Here is a 24,720-nt window from a genome sequence, read left to right on the forward strand (position 1 = left end):
TTGGACTAAATGATCTTTTGAAGTTCTATCCAACCCCTAGCATTCTGTGATGCCCTTGTCTTGTTACTAGTGGTCTCACCACAATCCCCAGTAAAGGCTCTAACCACAAACCAAGGCAGCACTGATTTAGGCACTCTGTAGGAAATACATCCCATAACCACAGAGTTCACAGCTGATCCATCACTTACTAGGACAGAGCTGCCTCTTGAAATTCCCAGGAAGATGATGTGAATTGTACTCATGACAGATGCCTCTATCTTCCCACCAGGTCTCTCTGACTGCCTACTTCCCATTGCTCATCATCACCACGGTTGGATCAACCAACAGCCTCACCACTGGCATTTAGTAGCAGAGGGATTGGTGTCTTTGATAGCCAGTCCTAACACATAGGTGAGCATTCAGGGCCTTAGACTAGCAACAAAGAGAGGGGAGGAGGGCTCTGCAGAGAGACCTTTACAGGCTGGTCAGATGGGCAGAGTCCAATGCAATGAGATTTAACACATCTAAGTGCCAGGTTATACACACTGGCCACAACAACCCCATGCAGTGCTACAGGCTGGGGACAGAGTGGATGGAGAGCAGCCAAGCAGAGAGAGACCTGGAGGTACTGGTTGACAGCAGCTGAACATGAGCCAGCAGTGTGCCCAGGTGGCCAAGAAGGCCAATGGCATCCTGGCCTGTACCAGGAAGAGTGTGGCCAGCAGGAGCAGGGAAGTCATTCTGCCCTGTGCTCAGCTCTGGTCAGGCCACACCTTGAGTGCTGTGTCCAGTTCTGGGCCCCTCAGTTTAAGAAAGATGTTGAGTTGCTTGCCTCAAGGGAGGTTGTAGCCAGGTGGGGGTTGGTCTCTTCTCCCAGGCAACCAGCACCAGAACAAGAGGACACAGTCTCAAGCTGCACCAGGGGAGGTATAGGCTGGAGGTGAGGAGAAAGTTCTTCACAAAGAGTAATTTGGCATTGGAATGCGCTGCCCAGGGAGGTGGTTGAGTCACCATCCCTGGAGGTGTTCAAGAAAAGAATGGATGAGGTGCTTAGTGCCATGGTTTAGTTGATTAGATGGTGTTGGGTGATAGGTTGGACTTGATGATCTCAAAGGTCTTTCCCAACCTGGTTAATTTTGTGACTGTATTTACTTCATCAGCATCATCAGCCAGGCAAATGGAGAAGGAAAACTTATTTTAAAAAAAGATCAAATAAAATCCAAGTTGAATGAACTGATGGTCTGTATGATTAGTGATGGCACAGCAGTGCTCTTGCCCTGTGCATAAAGCAAGAGTGGACTACCTGGATGTTACAGTCTCACAGTCTCACAGCATATAAGAGGTTGGAAGGGACCTCCAGAGATCATCAGGTCCAACCCCCCTGCCAGAGCAGCATCACTTAGGGTAGTCTGCACAGGAATGCATCCAGATGGGTTTGGAAAGTCTCCAGAGAAGGAGACTCCACAACTCCCCTGGGCAGCCTGTTCCAGGGCTCTGTCACCCTCACTGGAAAGAAGTTTCTCCTCATGTTGAGCTGAAATCTTCTATGCTCAAGTTTGAACCCATTGTTCCTTGTCCTAGCAGTGTGAACCACCCAAAAGAGCCTGGCCCCCAATGTTCTTGTGCAGGATACTCCTACCAGCTGCGTCACATGAATATTTGCATATGCTCCATAAACTTTAATTCCCTTTTTAAGACCTGCTATACCCAGCAGGGGCCATTTCTAAAGTTGAAATGGATTTTTCAGAACAATATAGTGATGAAAATGTTTTCTGCCTGCCGATTTATACATCTTTGGGTAAAACTACATCACTTCCACAGTGCTGTTGATATTCCATATAGAAGTGTTCACAAACAGCAGGCACTCCAAAACATTATGCCTGAAAGGGAGAAGTTATCCTGCTGTAGAAATAAAAGCTGTAATCACTGTTCACAAAAAGCTCTCGGCTTGCTGCTCTAAAGTTATGGGAGTTTTATCATGCACTGACTTCAGGAGAGAAGGAAATTCAGTGTTTCAAGATGCAATTCTATGAACCCAAAGCAAAGTAAGGAACACCATGAACACAGAACTGGGTGATCCTGAGAATTCACTGACAGCAAAATGCATTCTTTCTACTCATACAATCTAAACCGTTGTCAAACAAAAGCCTAACTACCAAAGTTAGAACTTTACATATTTTCCCTTGCCTACTGAAATGGTAATTTTCCTGGAACAGCTTATTTTTATAATAATTTTCCCTCTTCAGTGATAAGATTGTGACAAAAATTGTACAGATGCTCACTCTATGCAGGTATGACAAAACACTAACCTTAAAATATCAGGCATGCCTACAAGTCAAATTTAACAAGCAACTAAATCCTAAACAAATAAGTAGATAAAGCCAAAGTCAAGAACACCTTAAGATTAATCCAAAGACATAAATAGCACAGCATAGGAGTATTTTCTACATGGGTAACAAATGTCCAAACTACCTGATTTTGCTACATCCCACAGTTCACTTTGAAAACTCACAGCAGACTAATTGCCAGTCTGGAAAGATCAACTCTCCACTAGGTCCTTTTCCCTGTACTCAGCCAGTACATGTCCTCACACATCTGTCACATTTCCTCTGTGCATGGCAGTACTCCTCTATAAATAACCCTTCCACCGCCCTTCACAAAAGTGTTTCTAGTTTTAACCACTCCTCTCCTCAGGCCCTTGCAGCTGTTACTGAAGTTTTCCCTTTCCATTATGGCAGAGATTTAACAGTGACTGTGTAATCCATGCTTACAGGGATGGTGTGCTCTGAAGCACTCAGGCAGCTGTCCAGAGTCCTGCTGTCCTGCTGAAGACACCAAGCAAAGCTGAAGGAATCATAGAATTGTCAGAGTTGGAAGGGACCTCAAGGATCATGCAGTTCCAACCCCCCCTGCCATGGTTGCTCAGAGCCACATCCGACCTGGCATCAAAAACCTCCAGGGATGAGGCTTCTACCACCTCCCTGGGCAACCTGTGCCAGTGTCTCACCACCCTCATGCTGAAGAACTTCTTCCTCACATCCAATCTGAATCTATCCATTTCTAGTTTTGCTTCATTCCCCCTAGTCCTATCACTACCTGACACTTTCTTGTAGGTCCCCTTAAGATAATGGAAGGCCACAATAAGGTCTCCTCAAATTCTTCTTTCCATTCTGAACAGCCCCAACTCTCTCAGTCTATCTCCATAGAAGAGGAGTTCCAGGCCTCTGATCATCCTCATGGCCCTTCTCTGGACATGTTCCAGCACCTCCAGATCCTTCTTGTAATAGAGGCTCCAGAACTGGACACAGTACTCCAGGTGGGGTCTCACCAGAGCTGAGCAGAGGGGGAGAATCACCTCCCTTGACCTGCTGGCCACCCTTCTCTTGATGCAGCCCAGACTCTGGTTGGCTTTCTGGGCTGCAGGTGCACACTGACAGCTCCTGTTGAGCTTCTTGTCCACCAACCACAGAGGCTATCAGCCACCCCTCTGAGATAGCACTCTGGGGGTTGCCTTGCACATGCACACACACCATGACACAGTTAGATGAGTGAATGCAGATTATTTTGGCTCTTTAGTCTCATTTTATGAATGTTCTTAAAATTTTAGGGAGCAAGCAAGAGGGAAACCTAGTTTTAGATTAGAAGGATGAGGAATAGGAAGGGGAGACATACAGCCTGGCAGCTGAGTTCTGGACATGAGCAACAGCAGAAGGCAGCAAAAGGAAGACAGAAGAACCTTTCAAGAAGTTCCCTGAGGTCCTTCTTGAACTGAGGGGATGCAATATTCCAGATGTAGGCTCACAAGGGCGGAGTAGAGGGGGAGGAAAACCTCTCTCAACTTACTAACCACACCCCTTCTAATACACCCCAGGATACCTTCTTGGCCACAGGAGCACATTGCTAGCTCGTGGTCATCCTTCTATCCACCTGGACCCCCAGGTCCCTCTCCTCTGCACTGCTCTCTAACAGGTCAGTCCCCAACCTATACTGACCCATGGGGTTGTTCTTTCCCAGATGCAAGACTCCACACTTGGCCTTGTTGTATTTCGTTAAATTTCTCCCTGCCCAACTCTCCAGCCTGTCTAGGTCGCACTGAACCTCTTCATGTGAAATACAGTGTTTTGCAAATAAATGCTAAGAATAATACCAAAAAAAAGGTACATGAGCCTGAAGTGTATTCTTTGTTCTACCATATTACAGAGTAACAAAATGCAAAAGAGCATTACATGTGGCAGGAGATCTTAAGAGCGTACTTATCTATTTTTTTCCTAAAACCTTAAGAGTGAAAGAAGCAGCTAAGCAATAACACTTACAGTCAATTCTTAGTCTTACATTGCCAGTTACTATGTATAAAGCATTTAATATTTCTAATGCAGAGTACAACAGCAGTGCTCTGCAAGATGAGTAGTGACACATCGATATCTTTCCTGCTACACAAGAAGAAAGGCAGCATACAGCTCAGATTACTAACAAATAGCTAAGTGATTTGAGATTGCAAAACCTCTTTCAGAGAAACAGTCAGGACTCTGCCTCCTCTGACTTTACTGCTAAATTTGAAAAGATGGGCAAAAAAGGCAACCTGAGCAGCAAACTGAGGTGGTATGGTAACAGGAGCCAAATTTTTTGAGCAAAACTCAAGAGGTCTTATTTAGTAGACAAAAGGTTTATTCCAACATTTTTCCTTACTTCAGTTAGTACTTCTAAATTGGTAAGATTAGATACCAAAAATATGACAGCTCTGAAGACTTGGAAGATCTGTGTTTAGGAATAAGGATGAAGTTATTAAATAACTACCATAAAAGAATGCCAAACATAGCAGGTCTAGTTTGAACAAACAAGAAAGTCAGGATATTTCTTCTGGAAGGTATACTTAAAAGTTGCACACATCTTTTCCTAGAGGTAGGAAACGATGTTATGAGTACTGAAGAACAGTTCTTCTGGAAAAACTGAAAATAACACTTCCCAGGTGCAGCTTTCATCTCTTGCTCCTAGCTTCAGCCCAAACATTTGGAGTTCAAAACGCTTACAGCTTTCCATGATTCTGTGACCTCTGAAAAGTATTTTCCCTGCAGTCCCAAACCCCTGACTGGCATCAGACTGCATCTTTCAATACTCTTCACCTCACTGCTCAATCAGCTATTTTAAGAGAACCCACCCATCTGTGGTGTCAGTTCTCTTACCTTGAAAGCATGAAAAAATTCAAGAAGGGAACAGGAATAAAAGATCTGAAACAAAGCAGATCCTTCATGCTCCACTTACAATCACATCTACTCATTTCATCATTCCAGACACAGCACAAGAAGTTTATTATGCTACAGAAATCACCTTAACGAGAGCACAGAACACTGAAACCTTGTTCCCTCCTCAGTCAGTCAACTCTTGGCCTGTGGGCTCCCATGTGTTCTCTACAGACAAGAGTTGACTGAAACCCTAGGAAAAGGCATTCTATTTCAGATGCAAAAATAAGAGAAATAGGACACAGTTTGGTGCTTTTATGAGAGCTGAATTACCCTAGAGTCATATACAGAATGAAAGCCATTCTTGGGACAAATAAGCAACATGCTGGAATGCATCAGAAACAGCTTCAGAAACAGTGCACTATACACAGACTGTAATAAAAGCACTGGGACTCAGCCTCCAGGTTTCCAGCCACAAATTCAATTTTCCAGCTTATTCTGCTCCTCTAAAGCAAATAAAACAAAAAATTTCTGGAAGCCGTTTTTCAATTCTGAAATGATAAGCAGCAAACTCTTTACACAGGAGAAGGCTTCTGCAAAAGCTGTAAACCATTCAAAGAGACTCCAGATGCACATGAGAAATAAAAAGCTATCAGTGACTTTTTCACAGAGCTTTGCCTGGCACACTGCTATAAAGGGAAAAGTGCAATTTTCCTCTAACTGTAACTTCACATATATTTTCTGAGATCAAGTTATGGTCAAATTGCCATGTAACCATATTTTCAATTTCCTTCACACATTTTTATAACACTCTCACTTCAGCAGTATTTGCTTTTATCACTCCCAGCAGTCAAGGTTGTTTGCATAAGGTGTTATTTGCCAGGAACCTGTTAGTTTGAAAGGAAGATCTCTCTGTCTGCACAGTAGATGTGTGGGTGAAGAAAAGGAGCCTTGCTGAAAGCGGAGGGAACCAACATAATCACATACACATCACCCAGAAACATCTAAGCAAGAACAGGGCAGAAAACGTATGAGGCATCCTTCTCTAAGGGGACTCAACTACACTCAAAACGTTCTTTTTTGCATAGGTGACAAGAAGAAATGACAGCAGAGGATTTCAACTGATTTGTTGGAGGACTGCTCATACAGCTCCCACAAGGCTGGAAGCCTAACTGTGGACAGACCTACCCAGACCTCACGCAATCACATATACAACACATTGAAGTGTTTCTAGACCTCCTTAACAGCTGAAAGAGTGAGATACAAATCAATATAACACTTAAAGGCTCCCCTAAGGAAGATCAGAGCAAAAGGGCTTGACAAGAACTATAATGAGCATGTCTGGCTACACCTAACCATGTCTCAACAATGACTTAAAAGCTACTGAACATTTTTATGCAACACAGTCTAAGATACAGGGAATATGCAGAGTGCAACTTAATAATTCATTGCCAAAAGAAAAGTTATATGGAGAGAGGCTCCACATGGCTTTTTTTTTCATTTATTGCATGAAAAAAAAAAACAAACACCTTTTACTCACTCCTCATCAACATTCTGAAGCATTTCGAAGGGAGGAAGCCTATTCATTCTGCCATCCTCCCTCAGAGCATTGCAAAGTACTGGGAATGTGGTAATGGGCATGGCTTTTCTATCTCTGTGCCTTCATCCTTCTTGCTGTACTTCGTCTCCATGAAGAAGGACCGTGGAGTCCTGGGGGACAGTAAGTTATCCATGGGACAGCAATGGGCCCTTTTGGCCAAGAAGGCCAATGGTATCCTGGAGTGTATTAAGAAGAATGGTCAGCAGGTCAAGGGAGGTTCCTCTCCCCCTCTACTCTGCCCTGGTGAGACCACATCCAGAGTATTGTGTCCAGTTCTGGGCTCCCCGGTTCAAGAGGGACAGGGATATACTAGAAAGTGTCCAGTGCAGGGCTATGAGGATGATGAAGGGACTGGAATATCTACCTTATGAAGAGAGGCTGAGAGACCTGGGGATATTCAGCCTTGAAAAGAGAAGACTGAGGGGAGATCTCATGTTTATAAATATCAGAAGGGTGGATGTCAGGAAGATGGTACTAGCCTCTTTGCAATGGTGTCCTGTGACAGAACAAGGGGCAATGGATACAAACTGGAACACAGGAAGTTCCAGCTCAACATGAGGAAAAAATTCTTTACTGTAAGGGTGATGGAGCACTAGAACAGGCTGCCCAGAGAGGTTGTAGAGTTTCCTTTGTTGGAGACTTTCAAGACCCATCTGGATCCATTCCTGTACCACCTGTCTGTGGTAATCCTGCTTTGCTAGGGGGGGCTGGACTCGAAGATCTCTGGAGGTCCCTTCCTACCCCTAACATTCTGTGATTCTGTGGCATATTCTTAGTTTGCTCCTCTTCCATCTCTCAGTTGCTCTCCTGTACACTGGAACATGAGAGATGCTTCTTCCATTCACAGACAACATGAGATGGTCATGTCAGTATGCTGCATGTTGGAGATCAAGTTGCCACAGCCAACAGGGAAAAGGGTTCTGAACAAAATTAGGATGGAATTTGAGAAAGGATAACTGCACAAAAGGCTGCAAATTAGACTGGGAAGTATCTCACAGTCAACAGAGATGAACAAATTGAACAAGAATTAGCATGTTGTTGTTGAACAGGTAGATGCCACACAAGGGGTAATTACCTTCTCAGCAATGTTCAGTCTAGCTCAGAAGAGTTTTGTTACAGCAGGCTTTGAGATTGGCCATCTTCAGACAGCTATGGCTCCAAAGGGGGTAACTATCATTGTGGCTGGTATCATTCAGCAGCCAGTAATGAACATTTATCCTACTCAGAGGTTTGTTTCCTTTGGATTGCTAACATTTAGAGTAACAGTGCAAGGTACTGTGATTTACTGGAGGAAAGAGTGCTGTTGCCCACTGATGCAAAAGATATATTTAAGGGCTTCTGAAGGAATCTGCATCTAAGGGTTACTTCAAAAACGAGGTGCCTGAATGTGAATTATTAGGCAGCCCCAGTTAGGCTCCCTCTAGCAGAGGCAGAAAGACCAGGGAGCGTATCACAGAGGCCAAGACCTCAATCAGAATGCCAGAGGTTGGAAGGAACCTCTAGAGATCATTGAGTCCAATATCCCTGCAAAGCAGGACCACTTAGGGCAGGTCACAGAGGAGTTACTATGGAGCCATGCATTTATCTTAGATTAAGTAGCTTTATGCTTGTCTATGTGTAGGCTAAGCACAGCTTTTCTGTCATTTCTTCACTCATGTTTTACAATGTGTGACTGTATTATTATATTTAGATATTACAAATTTTTTCCAGTTTCTTTTATTTCCAGTTTACATCCAACTATCTTAACCTGTGCTACCCAGCACAGACCCTGCAGTATCTACAGATAAGAAAGGTGCTTCCTCTCCCATCACACAGATCAGATTCTGGCACTGTAGGACTCAGACAGGACTCAAGTGACTTGCAACAACTGAAGAGCCTCTCTGATGTGCAGCAGGATATTAAGAGTGTACACTTATCCCTTGCAACTGTCGGGGTCTAGATCATAAGCAGACCTCGTGCTGACTGAGTCCTACACAGAAGGCTTCCATGGGCTCTGAAACTTTTGCATTATTTCAACAGCAGATATGTATGCAGAAACAAGCAAGGTAAGGATTAGAATTATTACTGGAATGCGGACATCTAAAACATTTGGAACTTCATAGCATCATAGAAAGCTCTGGGTTGGACCGGGCCTTAAAGATCATCTAGCCCAACCTGCTCTGCCATAGGCTGCATTATTCAAGATGTCAGACACTTTGTCATAATTCTTGAAATAATATTTGAGCTCTAAATGCAAACGTATTGCATTAGTGAGTTGCACTGGTTTGGGTATTTTTGCTTCTCTTCAATTTACCTTCTTGTTCAATAGAGAAAGACTTCAGTCATACTGCACAGATCCAGGCAGCACTTCAAGCCAACTGATAAATCACAGGATCACAGGATGTTAGGGGTTGGGAGGGACCTCTGAAGATCCTCGAGTCAAACTCCCTTGCCAGAGCAGGGCCATAGAATCTAGCACAGGTCACACAGGAACACATCCAGATGGGGCTTGAAAATCTCCAAAGAAGGAGACTCCACAACCTCTCTGGGCAGCCTGTTCCAGTGCTCTGTGATCCTTACAGTGAAGAAGTTCCTCCTCATGCTGAGGTGAAACCTCCTGTGCTGGAGTTTCTATCCATTGCCCTTTGTCCTATCACAGGGTACAAGTGAGCAGAGCCTGTCCCCTCCCTCTTGACACCTAGCCCTCAAATATTTAGAAACATTTATTAAATCCCCTCAGAGTCTGTGAAAGCAGACTGAAGTACTAATGTCCTTTTTTTACTGCTCTTTAATAGAAATATAAAAATGGGAAAGCTTTGGCTTCTGAACCTTAGAAAGAAGCCTCTGTTCTTTCTCTTCTGTTTTTGCATGTGTCCAGAGACTGGACAGGGAAGACATCAATTACTGTCAGAGGAGAATTAACACCTCAGTTATGCCTTCTGCTCACTGCAAAATTCCAAAGATACATACAAAGTAATCTTCAGAAACAAGTGATTTGTAACAAGTCTGTCTGGAGAAATGGAACGAACTGAATATAATCTCACAGTAAATTTCTGCTTCTGAGAACTCCATTCAAGAAAAGCATTTGTGAATGTCAGGTGAGTGATTAAGTAGCTATGACTTTTAACTCAGTAGCATGCCAAAGTAACTGAACATGTGTTGAGTTAATTAAATCTGCTCAGTGATAAAGAATTGACACTTGAAAGGCAAAATTGTAAATTACATTTCGGCGAGCCTTAAGAATGCTAAGGAAAGTGTCTTTCGTGTTAGAGCTGGTGGTGGTTCTTACAATACCTCCCATTCTGAGAATATGCTGTTTAAATGATAATACCTTAACATCTGTGTTGGATCACTAAGTAACAGTTAGATCACAGAGATTTCCCAATGCCAGCTTCGGAAGCTACCACCTTAATATAGGTAATTTTTCTCTGACACGAATAACATTAATAAGGTAGTATGACCTTTCCTCTAAATATTAGAATCTTGTATTCCCTCCCTATGCTACAGTTTATTTCAGCTATTCAGTATTGAATCTGCTGAAAAAATAAAAAGGATACACTTGGCAACATTCAAGATAAACACTATCTTAATGAATCACACGTTCTTGTAAGGTGTATATTTCTCCTATGAAAATATTTAAGTTCTTATGCACATATTTGCCTGTCTGCATGAAACAGCACTTTTCTTGTATTTTTATGAGAGCTTGGGCTATAAAGTAGTAGTGTACTGACTGAATCTAGAGGGAGTGTCTTCTGAATTGTACATATATCCATACCCCTTTAAATCTCTCATCTAGTTTCCAAGAGTTTAAAGAATAAACAGTGAAACCAAACCACTACTGTAAGTGTGACCTATAAAAAACAATGCTTTCTCTCCTATCACTGCAGAAACAAAAGCAGAAATTTATGGTAAAATCATACCCTGTCACCTGCAAACACTGGAGCCACTCCTTAATCAATATTCTCTTATCTTTGCTGTTCAACAGATAAAGGTTTTAACATGTTAGGCAGCATATGTTTTTTTTATAATGTAGACTTCAATGACTGCTGAAATCAAATGTCTCATTTATGAGGCTTCCAGTAGACTTGGACACATCCAAGAAAAACATTTCTATGGTACTGTACTCAACACCTTCTTCTTCTCTTTTCCCTTCTCTCAGGGCCCTGTTTCATTTTTGAAGTAACACTGCCACTGGGCTGAAAGCAAGACAAAGTCAAACACAGAGAGGCTAATTAGACAACAACAAACCTCTGAACAATATCTAGAAAGGACTTTCCTTTGGAGGATGTGATACATGCTGAGAGCATGCTATACTGAGACAGCATTATTCATGTTGTTCTGCTAGGCTACATGCACAAGTATCTTTTAACAAGGACACTGGTAGATGCATTGCCCATGTGTACACAGATCATCAGGACTGAAAATAACTTGGTATAAACAAATTCCAGTCCTGTGAACAGCTCTTTCTCTTGCGAAACAAAGCATAATTTCAAGGCAAAAAGGATCAGAACTGAAGCTGAAACAGGCAGGTATGATTTGCTGAACTATTAACTACACTCACCCTCTACCCTCTTGGTTTCAGCTGTACCAGAGAGGTCCAAATTCTTTGCTGTGGGAGTGCAGAGAGGGTTATTCCCATAAATAACTTGTGTTATGGTTTGAGGATGGATACCTTTAAGAACAACAGAGTTAAGGATCTCCAGGAAGACCAGAAAGGTCCAGGAATGGACCAGAAAGTGTAATCTATGTAATTTCATTCTCAGTGATAAAGAATTGACACGTGAAAAGCAAAACTGTAAATTACACTTTGGTGAATCTTAAGAGTGGTAAGAAAAGTATCTTTCATTTTAGAGCTGGTGGTGGTTCTTACAATATCTCCCATTCCGAGAATATGCAGTTTAAATGATAATACCTTAACATCTGTGTCAGATCACTAAGTAACATTTAGATCTCTCACTGCTCTCCATCAGTGAAGGGAAAAGGAGATGGGGGTCCTACTGGATGGAAGGCTGACCATGAGCCAGCAATGTGCTCTTGTGGCCAAGAAGGCAAATGCCATTCTGGGGTGGATTAGAAGGGTTCTGGTCAGTAGGTTGAGAGAGCTTCTTCTCCCTCTCTACTCTGCCCTGGCGAGGCTGTATCTGGAATATTGTGTCCAGTTCTGGGCCCCTCAGTTCAAGAAGGACCTCAGGGAACTGCTTGAGAGAGTCCAGTGAAGAGCCACAAAAATGCTGAAGGGAGTGGAACATCTTCCTTATGAGGAGAGACTGAGGGAGCTGAGGCTCTGTAGCTTGGAGAGGAGGAGACTGAGAGGTGACCTCATTCCTGTTGATAAAGACGTGAAGGGTGAGTGCCAAGAGGATGGAGCCAGGCTCTGCTGGGTGATGCCCAATGAGAGGACAAGGGGCAATGGGTGGAAGTTGAGGCATAGGAAGTTCTATGGAAACATGAGGAAGAATTATTTCCTTGTGAAGGTGACAGAACACAGGAAATGGCTGCCCGGGGGGGTTGTGGAGTCTTCCTCTGTGGTGATATTCAAGACCTGCTTGGATGAGTTCCTGTGTTCTAGGTGATCCTGCTCTGGCAGGGGGTTGGACTGGATGATCTCTCGAGGTCCTTTCCAGCCCCTAATATTTAGTGATTCTGTGATTCTCTGGTAAGCCCTGCAACCCTTTATAACCAGGGATCAGATCAGATTTTTACACAAATCACAGAAATTGAAGGTGAGGAGAAAGACATGGTTAAATTTACACATAATTCAGGAGTCAGCTCCTCATCTCCCCTTAAATTTTTCTTCTCCCTGAATTCCATCACATGGAGCTATGGCTGCTTCCTGAGATCACATCCTTCCAACTCCTGCCAAAAGAGATGGAAAAACAACCAGTCTCTGAAACTGCAATGAGTTAGCACAGGGAAAAAGGGAGTGCATGAAAAGCAAATCACTCTCCTGTGCAAAAGCAACAACTTCCATTTGTATCACATACCTAAGTTATCTACCTGTGCCCCTACAAACAACGTAACTCTTTGGCCTACATGTTAACATCGTGGTGCAAAAAATTTAGCAACCAGATTTTCCCTGGTTTTAAGAGAAATCAAATACTATTTGTCTGGCATTTTGCTTTAATAAAAATTAATTTGTACAAAGTAGGCAGTTTCAAAGAGGTACACCCCTGAGATTAATGGACTGTCCAAAGAAGTTGCTCTGAAATGCAAACCAAATCAAAGATCAGAACCTGAGGTGAGAAAATGCTGTACTTACTCCTTATTCCTGCTTTTAATGCATGGCTGGTAAAGGACTTTGATAGCATTGCAGGTCTCCACTGATCCAGAGTTAGGCATGAAGTTATCTCCAAACAGTGCAAAAACTCCGTGGGAGGAGGAACTTCCTAAGGACTCCACCAGCAATGTGTCAGAATTTAAAAGCCATATCTATAAATGGAGAAATCATTTATTCCAGTGTAGACCACATACATTCCAGTTTGTTCCTTTACCCTGATCCTAAACCAAATGATACTGAAGCCACAGTCTTACAAAGTGTTATCAGAAATAAATTGACATTTCATTATTCAGCACAGTCTGCACAGCCTCTAGTGGAAAAAAAATGGGTTAATACAATAAACTGATGGCTGATTTATCACAGTCAGCTCTTAAGATCTTAATTTCTCTGGAGCTGCCTCTTTTTCTGGTGGCAGCATATTTCCTTTGATAGTAACAAAAGAAACAGTCCCAAGTCATGTTTCAGTACCAAACAGATTTTTTTTCTCTAATTTCAGAGGTTTTTAGGAATTAGTTGAAGCATATGGTGTTGAAAGACTGAGGGCTGAAGACAGGAAACTGAAAGACTGCCCACTGAAAATTCCAAAAAAAGTCAGCATTTTTAGAAAAAGCATGATAGTTGTGACTGGATGGAGCTAAGACACGAAAGGAAAAAGACAACAAACATTGTGGTCTAAAAGAAAGGCTGGAATTTGCAAATCACAGGATTACGGAGTTGTAAGGGTTGGAAGGGACCTCAAGGATCATCCAGTTCCAACCCCCTGCCATGGGCAGGGACACCTCACACTAGATCAGGTTGCTCAGAGACACATGCAGCCTGTAATTAAAAACCTCCAGGGATGGGGCTTCCTGGGCAACCTCCCTGGGCAACCTATTCCAGTTGTCTCACCACTCTCATGCTGAAGAATTTCTTCCTAACATCCAATCTGAACCTATGCATTTCTAGTTTTGCTCCATTCCCCCCAGTCCTATCACTACCCAACACCCTAAAAAGTCCCTCCCCAGCTTTCTTGTAGGCCCCCTTCAGATACTGGAAGGCCAGAGGCCAAGGTCTCCTTGGAGCCTTCTCTTCTCCAAACTGAACAATCTCAACTCTCTCAATCTCTCCTCATAGGAGAGGAGCTCCAGCCCTCTGATCATCCTCGTGGCCCTTCTCTGGACACCTTCCAGCACCTCCAGATCCTTCTTGTAACAGAGGCTCCAGAAATGGACACTGCTGGTCACACTTCTCTTGCTGCAGCCCAGGCTCTGGTTGGCTTTCTGAGCTGCAAGTGCTCACTGCTGGCTCATGTCGAGTTTCTCATCCACCAGCAGCCCCAAGTCCTTTCCTTCAGGGCTGCTCTCAAGCCAGTCCCTGCCCAGACTATATCGGTGCTTGAGATTGCTGCAGTCCAGATGCAGAACCTCGCACTTGGTCCTGTTGAACCTCATGAGGTTGTCCTGGGCTCGGCTCTCCAGCCTGTCCAGGTCCCTCTGGATGGATCCCTTCCCTCCAGCCTGTCTGCTGCACCACACAGCTTGGTGTCATCAGCAAACTCGCTGAGGGTGCACTCAATGCCACTGTCCACGTTGCCAATGAAGATGTTAAACAAGACTGGTCCCAGTACTGGTCCTTGAGGGACTCCACTTGTCACTGACCTCCACTTGGGCACGGTTGTAACAGACCCTTAGCTGGGAAAATCTGTATCAGACTCGACAATGAAACTGGCATTCTTCAGCAAGTCTCATTGCCCACAGCAATTGATGGGATATTCATTGGGGAGAATTTTGAAAAGTCTGAACTTTTTGCATCACTTTATGGACCTTATTTAATCTTTGTGTGATTGCGCATCAGTGTTCTGACTTGGATTCGGGTTTCTCATGCTAAGGATTGTGCAAAAAATTCAGTGTTTTCCTTTCCTCACAGCCTGCAGTAGTGAAGTGATCTGAGTTACCTATGGAAATCAATTTTTACAAGTCCTGAGCCAGTATTAAATGTTTATATATTAAATATTTATCACAGAAAACAGGATTTATGCAATGCTGCTCACTAGAGAGCAATCCTCTGCTTCTCATGACCTAATCAGCTTCAAGTAAAACAAGTTACATGATGTTAGGCAGCAGACATATGATATCCCCTGTGGAGGGGGAAAGGCACCGTTAACAGGACACAGAGTAGATGTCATAACTGAATGTGACAGTCACAATTTATCAGAGCCCAAGGCTCAGAACATTAGAGTGGAAGTTTCATAAAGGAGGAATGAGATATATTGATAGAGATGTCATGGGAGGGGATGGGAGGAGGAGAATCACTTTAGCATATGCACATAAATGATGGCAAACAAATGCACTTGGCTTAGCAAGTGACTGTTCATCAGTTTTGCTCTGGTAACTCACCACACACATTCACAGCCCAAGGTGCAAAATATATCTCATTAGCCAGGACCATTACACATGGTGCTTTAAGCCAAGTGTTGAAGACAGGGGGAAAGAGAAATGTCCTATACACACAGGCCACTGCCAACACAACTAGGTTTAACTAAATAGAGTTCCTTCCTTTTGAAGTTATTAACACCTCCATGTGAAGGAGCCTCCTGGGATGCTTTTCAGATGGGGAACATTCTTCAAACTAGTCTACGGAATAAAAGGAACAGCTGCCTGCTCCTTTCAGAATCATTCTGCAACTTGCTTTAGAGAAAGCAACCAAATGAATCTGGTGAAGGGTCTAGAGAACATGTCTTATGGTGAGTGGATGAGGGGACTGGGATTCTTTAGTCTGGAGGAGGCTGAGATGAGACCTCATTGTTCCCTACAAATACCTGAAAGGTGGTTGAAGTGAAGGTCAGCATCTTCTCCCAAATAACCAGCACTAGGATGAGAGGAAATGGCCTCAAGTTGGCCAGGGGAGGTTTAGATTGGATATTAGGAAAAATTTCTTTACTGAATGAGTGCTCAAGCATTGGAAAAGGCTGCCCAGAGAGGTGGTGGAGTCACCATCCCTGGAGGTGTTCAAGAAAATGTGTAGACACGGCACTCTGGGACAATTTAACAACCATGGTGGGGTTGATTGATCATTGAACCTGGAGCCCCCACAACAGGAAGGATTGGGACGTGCTGGAGAGTGTCCAGAGAAGGGCCACGAGGATGATCAGAGGGCTGAAGCACCTCTCCTGTGAGGACAGACTGAATCAGAGCTGTTCAGTTTGCAGAAGAGAAGGCTCCGAGGAGACCTTATTGTAGCCTTCCAGTATCTTAAGAAAGCTGGTGAGGGACTTTTTAGGGTATCAGGTAATGATAGGACTAGGGGGAATGGAACAAAACTAGAAATGGGGAGATTCAGATTGGATGATAGGAAGAAGTTCTTCTCCATGAGGGTGGTGAGACACTGGAACAGGTTGCCCAGGGAGGTGGTGGAAGCCTCATCCCTGGATCTTTTTAAGGCCAGGCTGGATGTGGCTGTGAGCAACCTGATCTGGTGTGAGGTGTCCCTGCCCATGGCAGGGGGCTTGGAACTGGATGATCCTTGAGGTCCCTTCCAGCCCTAACAATTCTATGATTCTATGATCTTAAAGGTCCTTTCTGACCAAAACAATTCTATGATTCTTTGAAACCATTTGCAACACGATCTATCAGAAAAGTACTACCTACTACTATGTGTGTTTGATATGTGGCATGACAACAACATTCTGCTGCTTGTTCAAAGCATGTCTTTGTCTCAACAGCAATGCAATGGATCTGTATTAATAATTTAGCACAAAATACAGAGAAAGCAAATTAAATCTCTGCAGGTGAAAGGATACTTAGGCCATGAGAAAATCAACTTCTGAACTACATTTGCTTCTTTAGGTAATAATTTCCTTCTTTTCCTCATGTATTATTTTTCGATCTTACAATCATAGAATTGCCAGGGTTGGAAGGGACCTCAAGGATTATCCAGCTCCAACCCCCCTCCCATGGACAGGGACACCTCACACTAGATCAGGTTGCTCACAGCCACATCCAGCCTGGCATCAAAACCTCCAGGGATGAAGCTTCTACCACCTCCCTAGGCAAACTTCCAGCGTCTCTCCACACTCATGGTGAAGAACTTCTTATTAACATCCAATCTGAATTTACCCATTTCTAGTTTTGCTCCATTCCCCCCAGTCCTATCACTACCCAACATCCTAAAAAGTCCTTCCCCAGCTTTCTTGTAGCCCCCTTCAGATACTGGAAGGCCACAAGAAGGTCACCTCGGAGCCTTCTCTTCTCCAGACTGAACAACCCCAACTCTCTCACTCTGTCCTCAAAGGAGAGGAGCTCCAGCCCTCTGATCATAACCATGGCCCTTCTCTGGACATGTTCCAGCATGTCCCAATCCTTCTGGTAATAGGGGCTCCAGAACTGGTTGCAGTACTCCAGGTGGGATCTCACCAGAGTGGAGTAGAGGGGGAGAATCACCTCCCTCAACCTGCTGTTTTTGGTCTGGATGAGGAATGATCAAAACTTGGTGTGCTGGCTCAAAAAAGTCTATAGATGTTATTTCTGGCTAACATAGTTCCAGTTTTGACCTGTCCTTTTGACTATGCTATTCACAGTGTATAACCTTTCCTTCCTCTCTGCCACGTTGTACAGCACAGCCTGCACAACTGAGTTCATTTCATATTAACTCCAGTAAGAAAAGAACCTCTACAGAAATATAAAGTTTAGAATTCATGCATGGTGCAGATTGATGACCTTTTCTGAAATGACAGCATCAGGAGGAAGCATTTGTTTGGCTTTTTTTGTTGCTAGTTTTTACATTGTTTGGTTGGTTTGGGTTTTAAATCACCTTGTCAATAGGCTTCAAAAACTATTTTAGGAGAAAAGCTGCCACAAATCTCAGTTATATTTTATGGTACTTGATCCAAACAGGTGAAATACTATGATTTATATTCTGTGATGTTTCCTGAAATCTCAACCTGTGTCACCAGCAGCAGTTTATGGACAATTAAGCATCAATTCAAATATAACACAGCCAAGAGAATGCTGTTGTTCTTCCTTGCTAGTTCTTTCTCATTTGCTGCAGATATTACCATTGCTTGTGTCATCACAAGCTCAGTAACACAAACATCTCTCATTACAGCCTCTTCACCCTCATACTCAGTCTGTTCAGATCAAGCTCTCTTAAGAGAGTTGGGTAGATATGTCTCCATGAGGTACTCATTACCTCACATCTTGATCATGCCAACAACCCCATCTGTCTCCAGCCTTGACAAATGCAAACTTTTTCTCCCTGCTGGGAGACCTGAGAACAGGTCTCTCCCATTTTGTTACGTATTTATTTTCTTGGAGTATCTTCCCACTCCCTCTCCGCTCACTCCTGAAATACAAGCTGCCTTACTTTCAAAGCAGATTACAGTCTAGTCTCACTCCAAAAATCCATCTTTCATTCACTACTGAAAGACTGGAGTTACTATTCAGACACTCCAAACTCTACCACACACCTACTGATTTTCACATCAGGTTGACACCATCCGTGGGCTCAAATCCCTGTATCTCTCCACAAAACTACTCATTTCCTCTTTCAAACATATCCTTTTTTTTTACAGAACAGGAAAAATCCAGCATCTATTAAGATGCTACTGTGCTGACCAGTAATGTACCATTTTGCTTTTGTTCTCCTATCTCATTATCCATTTGCTGTCCTCATTCTTAGCTTGTAAGTCATGCAACTTCAAGGTAGGGAACCCTTCAACAGTGGTGTAAAGAGAGGAGGTAAATAATTTACCTTTTAAAGAATGTGAAGAGGGCAGGGATAAGTACAGACAAAGAGATTTTTATTTACTGTCATCCTTAAAAAAAACCCAACAAACAAAACCAACACATAAATACATAGTATACAGCTTTCAGGAACTTGGTTATCATCATCTTGAACAATAGAAATTCAAGATATGAGTAATAACCTAACTGGTAATGTTAACAGGCACATGCAGAGGAAACAAGAAGACGATTATCCATGATATTTGTGGTTCAAAAAAAAAGATTTTAAGAAGACTTTTGAGAGACCTTAGCCTTAATTACCACATCCACAGCCTAAGCTGTGTGCATTCATGTATGTAAGCACAAGCACTGTGAATGAGAATCTTTGGCTCACTGTCAAGGCAAGCAGGTGGGACAGCCAGTCCATGATGCATCAGTGATGAGACCACTTGTCTGACTTGGCTGTGTACCCACAGCCTCAAGCATCTACATTTTTTACTGTTTAGCTGTTTTCAATCATTAATACAAACAGTGCTTACAAGGCCTCTGAGTCCTGTGACTTAACTCATGACTCCTGAATGCCTCTTGGTGTGTATACAGCACCTAGGAACCTCACCCTGGACTTTCTGAGGTTAAATACAAAAAAGATACTAATTACTCACTAATGGAAACAGTTCTTGAACTCCTGTTATAAGAAAGATCTGGACATGCTAGAACACGTCCAAAGAAGGGCCATGAGGATGATCAGAGGGCTGGAGCTCCTCTGCTATGGAGACAGACTGAGAGAGTTGAGCTTGTTCAGTTTGGAGAAGAGAGGTGTCTGAGGAGACCTTATTATAGTCTTCCAGTATCTGAAGGGGGCCTACAACAAAACTAGTGATGGACTTTTTAGGGTGTCAGGTAGTGATAGGACTAGGGGGAATGGAGCAAAACTAGAGGAGGGGAGATTTAGATTAGACATTAGGAAGAAGTTCTTCCCCATGAGAGTGGTGAGACACTGGAACAGGTTGCCCAGGGAGCTGGTGGAAGCCTCATCCCTGGAGGTATTGAAGGCCAGGCTGGACGTGGCTCTGGGCAACCTGATCTAGTGGAGGATGCCCTTTCCCATGGCAGGGAGGCTGGAACTAGATGATCCTTGGGGTCCCTTCCAACCCTGACAATTCCATGATTCTGTGATTCTGTGAATAGAAATCCCAATTTGGGCTAGTTCAGCCTGCTCCTTTAATCAATACATTGGCAAAAATGTTGCTATCTTGGCACTAAAAGGTACTTGAAGCAGCAGCTATACACTTACCTGGGAATCTGAATGTTTGGAAATGACAGAACTTGGACAATGCATATATAAAGCAGTTTATTTATTCACCTCAACAAAGTGCATCTCTAAGTTTATCTGGGGCAGGAAACTACAGTCTTCTATTTCCTTATCTTTGTGTCTATGAATTATTCTTATAAACTTCAGATCTACAAACCCTGTACCTGTATTTAGCTCATGAATAAAAGAAAACATCCCTGGTTATACCAAGTGCATGGCATTAAGATTCCAGACCCAAATTCCTATCCATCTTAAAAGTCTGAGGAATTTAGCTGTCACAAATTAAATATCAAGCTTAACCAAGTTTAACAGCATTAGAACATTAAGTATAATAGGCAATTTTATTTTTGTTTCCACCTCACTTTGCAATGCAATGTACTATGTTAGCAGTCTCTGCTGACTTAAGACAATACTTGTGAAGGATGCTGTACAATTTGTTGAACTTTTGATGATTAAAGGTAAGGAGCACTGGAGCAAGAAGATGAGATACATTATAAAGTCAAAATTTAAGCTTTCCATATTTTTTTAATACAAACCACAGTGTTGTTTCTGTGCTGCTTGTGGTGCATCTGTAGCACTTTCATCACTATATTAATAGAGAAGTTTTCTATATGTGTATTTACTTAGATTAAAAATTGGGCTGGGGGGAAATTTCTTACTCGAACTCTTCAGAGCTATTTCCAGAATTTGAATTTGTTAATTTTCTTTAAATATACAATCACCAAGAGCACAAACAATACATTTTAGGAGCTTGGATTCACAGATTGAACATTTTCAAAAGGATAAAGATTAAAAAAAACCCAACAACTTACCAGAACATAGATTTTTCCATTATCCCCTTTTATGGTGAATCTAAAGGTAGTTTTTGCAGAGGACAATTCCAGAAGACACTGAGCAACCATGCTCTGTACAAATTGAGACCTGTTTAAGAATTAACCACATATTACATGTTTTATAACCACTACATGGGCAAAATCATTCACAATGAGTCATTACTAGTATATGAATATCTCCATAGTACCAGTTTCACTACATCTACAACTAGTTTTTACTGAAAGACAGACTTTATCTTTCTCTCCCCCAAAACCAGAGGACCTTTTATTTACTTCAACAGCAACTTTTTTTAATAGACCAGTAGCCCAAAATACTCCACAACCTTTATTTTGACCAACACCGAATGCCAAATGCTAAATAAAAGCTTTGTTCCCCTCAATTATGTTTTACATGTATGAACACAAAGTTGAGAACAATTCACATACCCCAAATAGAAAAAGGGAAGAATTGTGACTGACATATAGTACATGAAACAGGATGGTTAGACCAAGTTCTGTTCCATCTTAGCCTTAACTTCAAAGTGAATTACTCGAAAATTCAAAAATTTCAGTCCAGCTTTTCAAGCTTTACTTCATTTAACTTTCCATAATGTAACTTTCCATTTCCACCATGAGGTATCACACAAACTTAAGCAATCCAACAGAAAGAGCTACTGCATTTTAACTTAATTGTACTTAACTGAAGAGTGAGACACTGGGACAAATCATACAGAATCTCTCCCCTTTGTTATTTACAAACACAATGAGAATCAAACAAAAATGTACAAGTGAATTCAGACTACATTACTTCAAATCTTCCTTAATTTTCTGACCATTGCATAAAATTTGACAGCACTTTGTGAACTGATGTAGTGATTCAAGAAATGAAAACCTTAGTGCATTTTGAGCACCCTTTCTAAAGTATAAACCTGGGCAAACAATCTGATTTATTTTCACTTGTTACCTTGATGTTGGGCTGAAACTTCCCTCAGATGGTCGAATGAGTACCTCAGTGACATAATATTTAATGGTATCTAAAGTGACAAAAACATTTTTTTAAGTGCAACAGAACAACCAACTGGTTAAGAGTAGACTATCACTAACCTAATTAAACTTTTGTTCAGCACTCAATGAAAGGGTGCAGCAGATGGTCAAATTCTGCTTTGGTTTGTGGGAGAAGCAATCAATAACAGAAAACACACACTGCCAGAATAAAGCTACTCTGAGCTAATTACATTATCAGCAATTTGTCATTCATATTGATCCTTGTTTAATGCTGGGAACAATCATCTTGAAACAAAGCAAGCAAGAGCTCAAACCAAACCTGAAAGATGAATTGAAAGAACTTTCCTAAAGCACTGAGATCAGCATAGCTTACATAAGTATTTTATGCTGCTCAGTAATGCTGCAGTGAATCACAAGAGACAGTTTTAATAACAGCAGGCACAGGGGAATAATTTTCTTCTTTGCTCAAGGAGCAGAATAGGACTTCTTTCCAAAAATCACACTGACTGAAGACTAATACTGCACAGATTTTGAGTTTCAATGTAAATGTTCCCCAAAATCTCCACTAAAGACAGCTTTTAACACTAAATGGAGGTGCTTGTGTACAGAATTTAACCCCTATCAATAAAATCAGGTCAGACTGAAGCTCTGGGTCAATTCCACAAACACGGTCTTACCAGTGGGCTAGCAGAATAGCTTGAGCATATAGAGTAATAAATTAATTCCACAAAGCCTTAGCACATGAACAACAGCAAAGATTCATCAGTTCCATTAATTTTATGGGTAGAGGGATTGTCTCATCTGATCTCTGTCCACACACAGCATTAAAACTGGATGAAGGCAAGCATTTCAGGAAGACACTTATTCTGTTTCAAAGATTCCAAAAGACTGTTAATCCCATGCCTTCTCTAGGCAAGTACTACATTTTTTAATTTATCTTCCCTATTACAAAATTACATTATACCTCTAAGTTTAATTTAAGTTTGCTCCACACAGTGTCTAGTCCTGGGAGACAGGAGGAAAAGAAGCCAGTTAAGTCATTTCAGCTCCCCAGCTGTTACCCTGAGGAAGGAATTGGTGCCTACTGCTGCAAGGCCATGGGGAATTAAGATAGAATCACAGAATCAGTCAGGGTTGGAAGGGACCACAAGGATCATCTAGTTCCAACCCCCCTGCCATGGGCAGGGACACCTCACCCTAAGATGTTTTCTTACAGAGTGATAGAAGGTGGGATTTCCCAAGAAAAGGATCTTAGGAGTACATGGGGAAAGAGTTAAGAACAGGAATAGCCAGAAGAGGAATTTCGAAGCCAAATCTGGCCTCAATAACTACACCACTCTAATACATCTTTATCTTTCAGGCATTGATACCTGCTCCAGAGGAGGCACCAAAGCATGACAGTCAAGTCTGATCTCTAGTCTCTTTTCACAGAAACAGTTCTGCCTAGTCTTAAGCCATACATCTCTGGTTATTTTTTTGGTTGGTTGGTTGGTTGGGTTTTTTTTACTTTGACCCCTACATAGACTTCCTACAGCACTGAAGAAATATGGCCAAAACAATGGACTTGTTATCTAACTTCAGCCAGGTACAGAGTCCAGACCAACTCTCTGCACATCTAGGCAGTCTTTGCCTTTTCTCATACCCTCTGATCACATCAGTTACTGGTTGCTGCAACCATCTGAAGGCATAGATCAAGGCATCCATTCTCTGTGATGACCTGTGAAGCCTGTTTCCAACCACTGCTTTCCCAAAGTCACAACCTGCTTTGTGAACTTTCAAATGTCCTACCTTAAATTTTGTTTTATTGAAGCCTGTACAGGTCAGACGCAACCTTCTGCAACCTTCTGTCTCTTCATGACTTATTTCTTAAACAGGCTTTGTATTTTCTGAGAAGTTTTTACATCCTACAGATCTCTGAACTAAGCCAGGCTCACACAGACTCATGCAGTAGTAGAAAGAGAATGAAAGAATCAACCCTGCTAGTAACAGTCTTAACATTGCTTCTCTCCTGTTAGTAACTGTATTTTAAAAACCAACAGAGACCCATCTTCACACTACTTCAGGTAAAACCTGCTGATTCAATATAATGACAGCTTTTAAACCAATAATTTCATCACCTCATCATCAGATGATGACAAGTTAGAACCTGTTTCTTTGACAAGGATTGCTTTTCATGAAACCAGAATGGCTGTCAGCAATCATATCTTTAGCTTCCAGTGTTGTGTTGATTAAGTTCTGAATTAACCTTCCCATTAATATGTAGGAGTGACAATAAAATAAATAGAATTGTCAGGATTGTCAGGATTGAAATGGACCTCAAGAATCATCTAGTTCCAACCCCCCTGCCAGGGGCAGGGACACCTCACTCTAGATCAGGCTGGCGAGAGCCATATCCAGCCCAGCCTTAAACACCTCCAGGGATGAGGCTTCCACTACCTCCCTTCCACTACAACCTGTTCCAGTGTCTCATCACCCTCATGCTTCTTGCTAACATCCAATCTGAATCTACCCACTTCTAGTTTTGCTCCATTCCCTTTAGTCCTATCACTACCCAACATCCTAAAAAGTCCCTCAGCAGCTTTCTTGTAGCCCCCTTCAGATACTGGAAGGCCACAGTAAGGTCTGCTCCTAGCCTTCTCTTCTCTAAACTGAACAAGCCCAACTCTCTCAGTCTGTCTCCACAGGAGAGGAGCTCCAGCCCTCTGATCATACTTCAGGCCCTTCTCTGGACATGTTCCAGCATGGTTCTAGAACTGACACAGTACTCCAGGTGGGGTCTGAGAAGAGCAGTGTAGAGAGGGGAGAATCACCTCCCTGGCCCTTCTTCTGATGGCCACACTTCTCCTGATGCAGCCCAGGATCTGGTTGGCTTTCTGGGCT

The 24,720-nt window shown here is 42.4% G+C and overlaps 1 protein-coding gene across 1 annotated transcript in view; it reads right to left on the minus strand.

The window, feature by feature from the left end:
- The window catches only part of UBE3D (ubiquitin protein ligase E3D), a 60,965-nt gene that overhangs the window by 20,611 nt on the left and 15,634 nt on the right, over positions 1-24,720 (minus strand). The window contains exons 6-8 of the mRNA XM_054393193.1: positions 21,800-21,869; positions 20,836-20,944; positions 12,995-13,164 (exon numbers count right to left, since the gene is read on the minus strand). Coding sequence (XP_054249168.1) covers positions 12,995-13,164; positions 20,836-20,944; positions 21,800-21,869 — 349 coding nt within the window. The remainder of the gene's footprint in view (positions 1-12,994; positions 13,165-20,835; positions 20,945-21,799; positions 21,870-24,720) is intronic.

This window comes from Indicator indicator, chromosome 2 (assembly GCF_027791375.1).
Source record: "Indicator indicator isolate 239-I01 chromosome 2, UM_Iind_1.1, whole genome shotgun sequence".
Lineage (NCBI taxonomy): Eukaryota > Metazoa > Chordata > Aves > Piciformes > Indicatoridae > Indicator > Indicator indicator.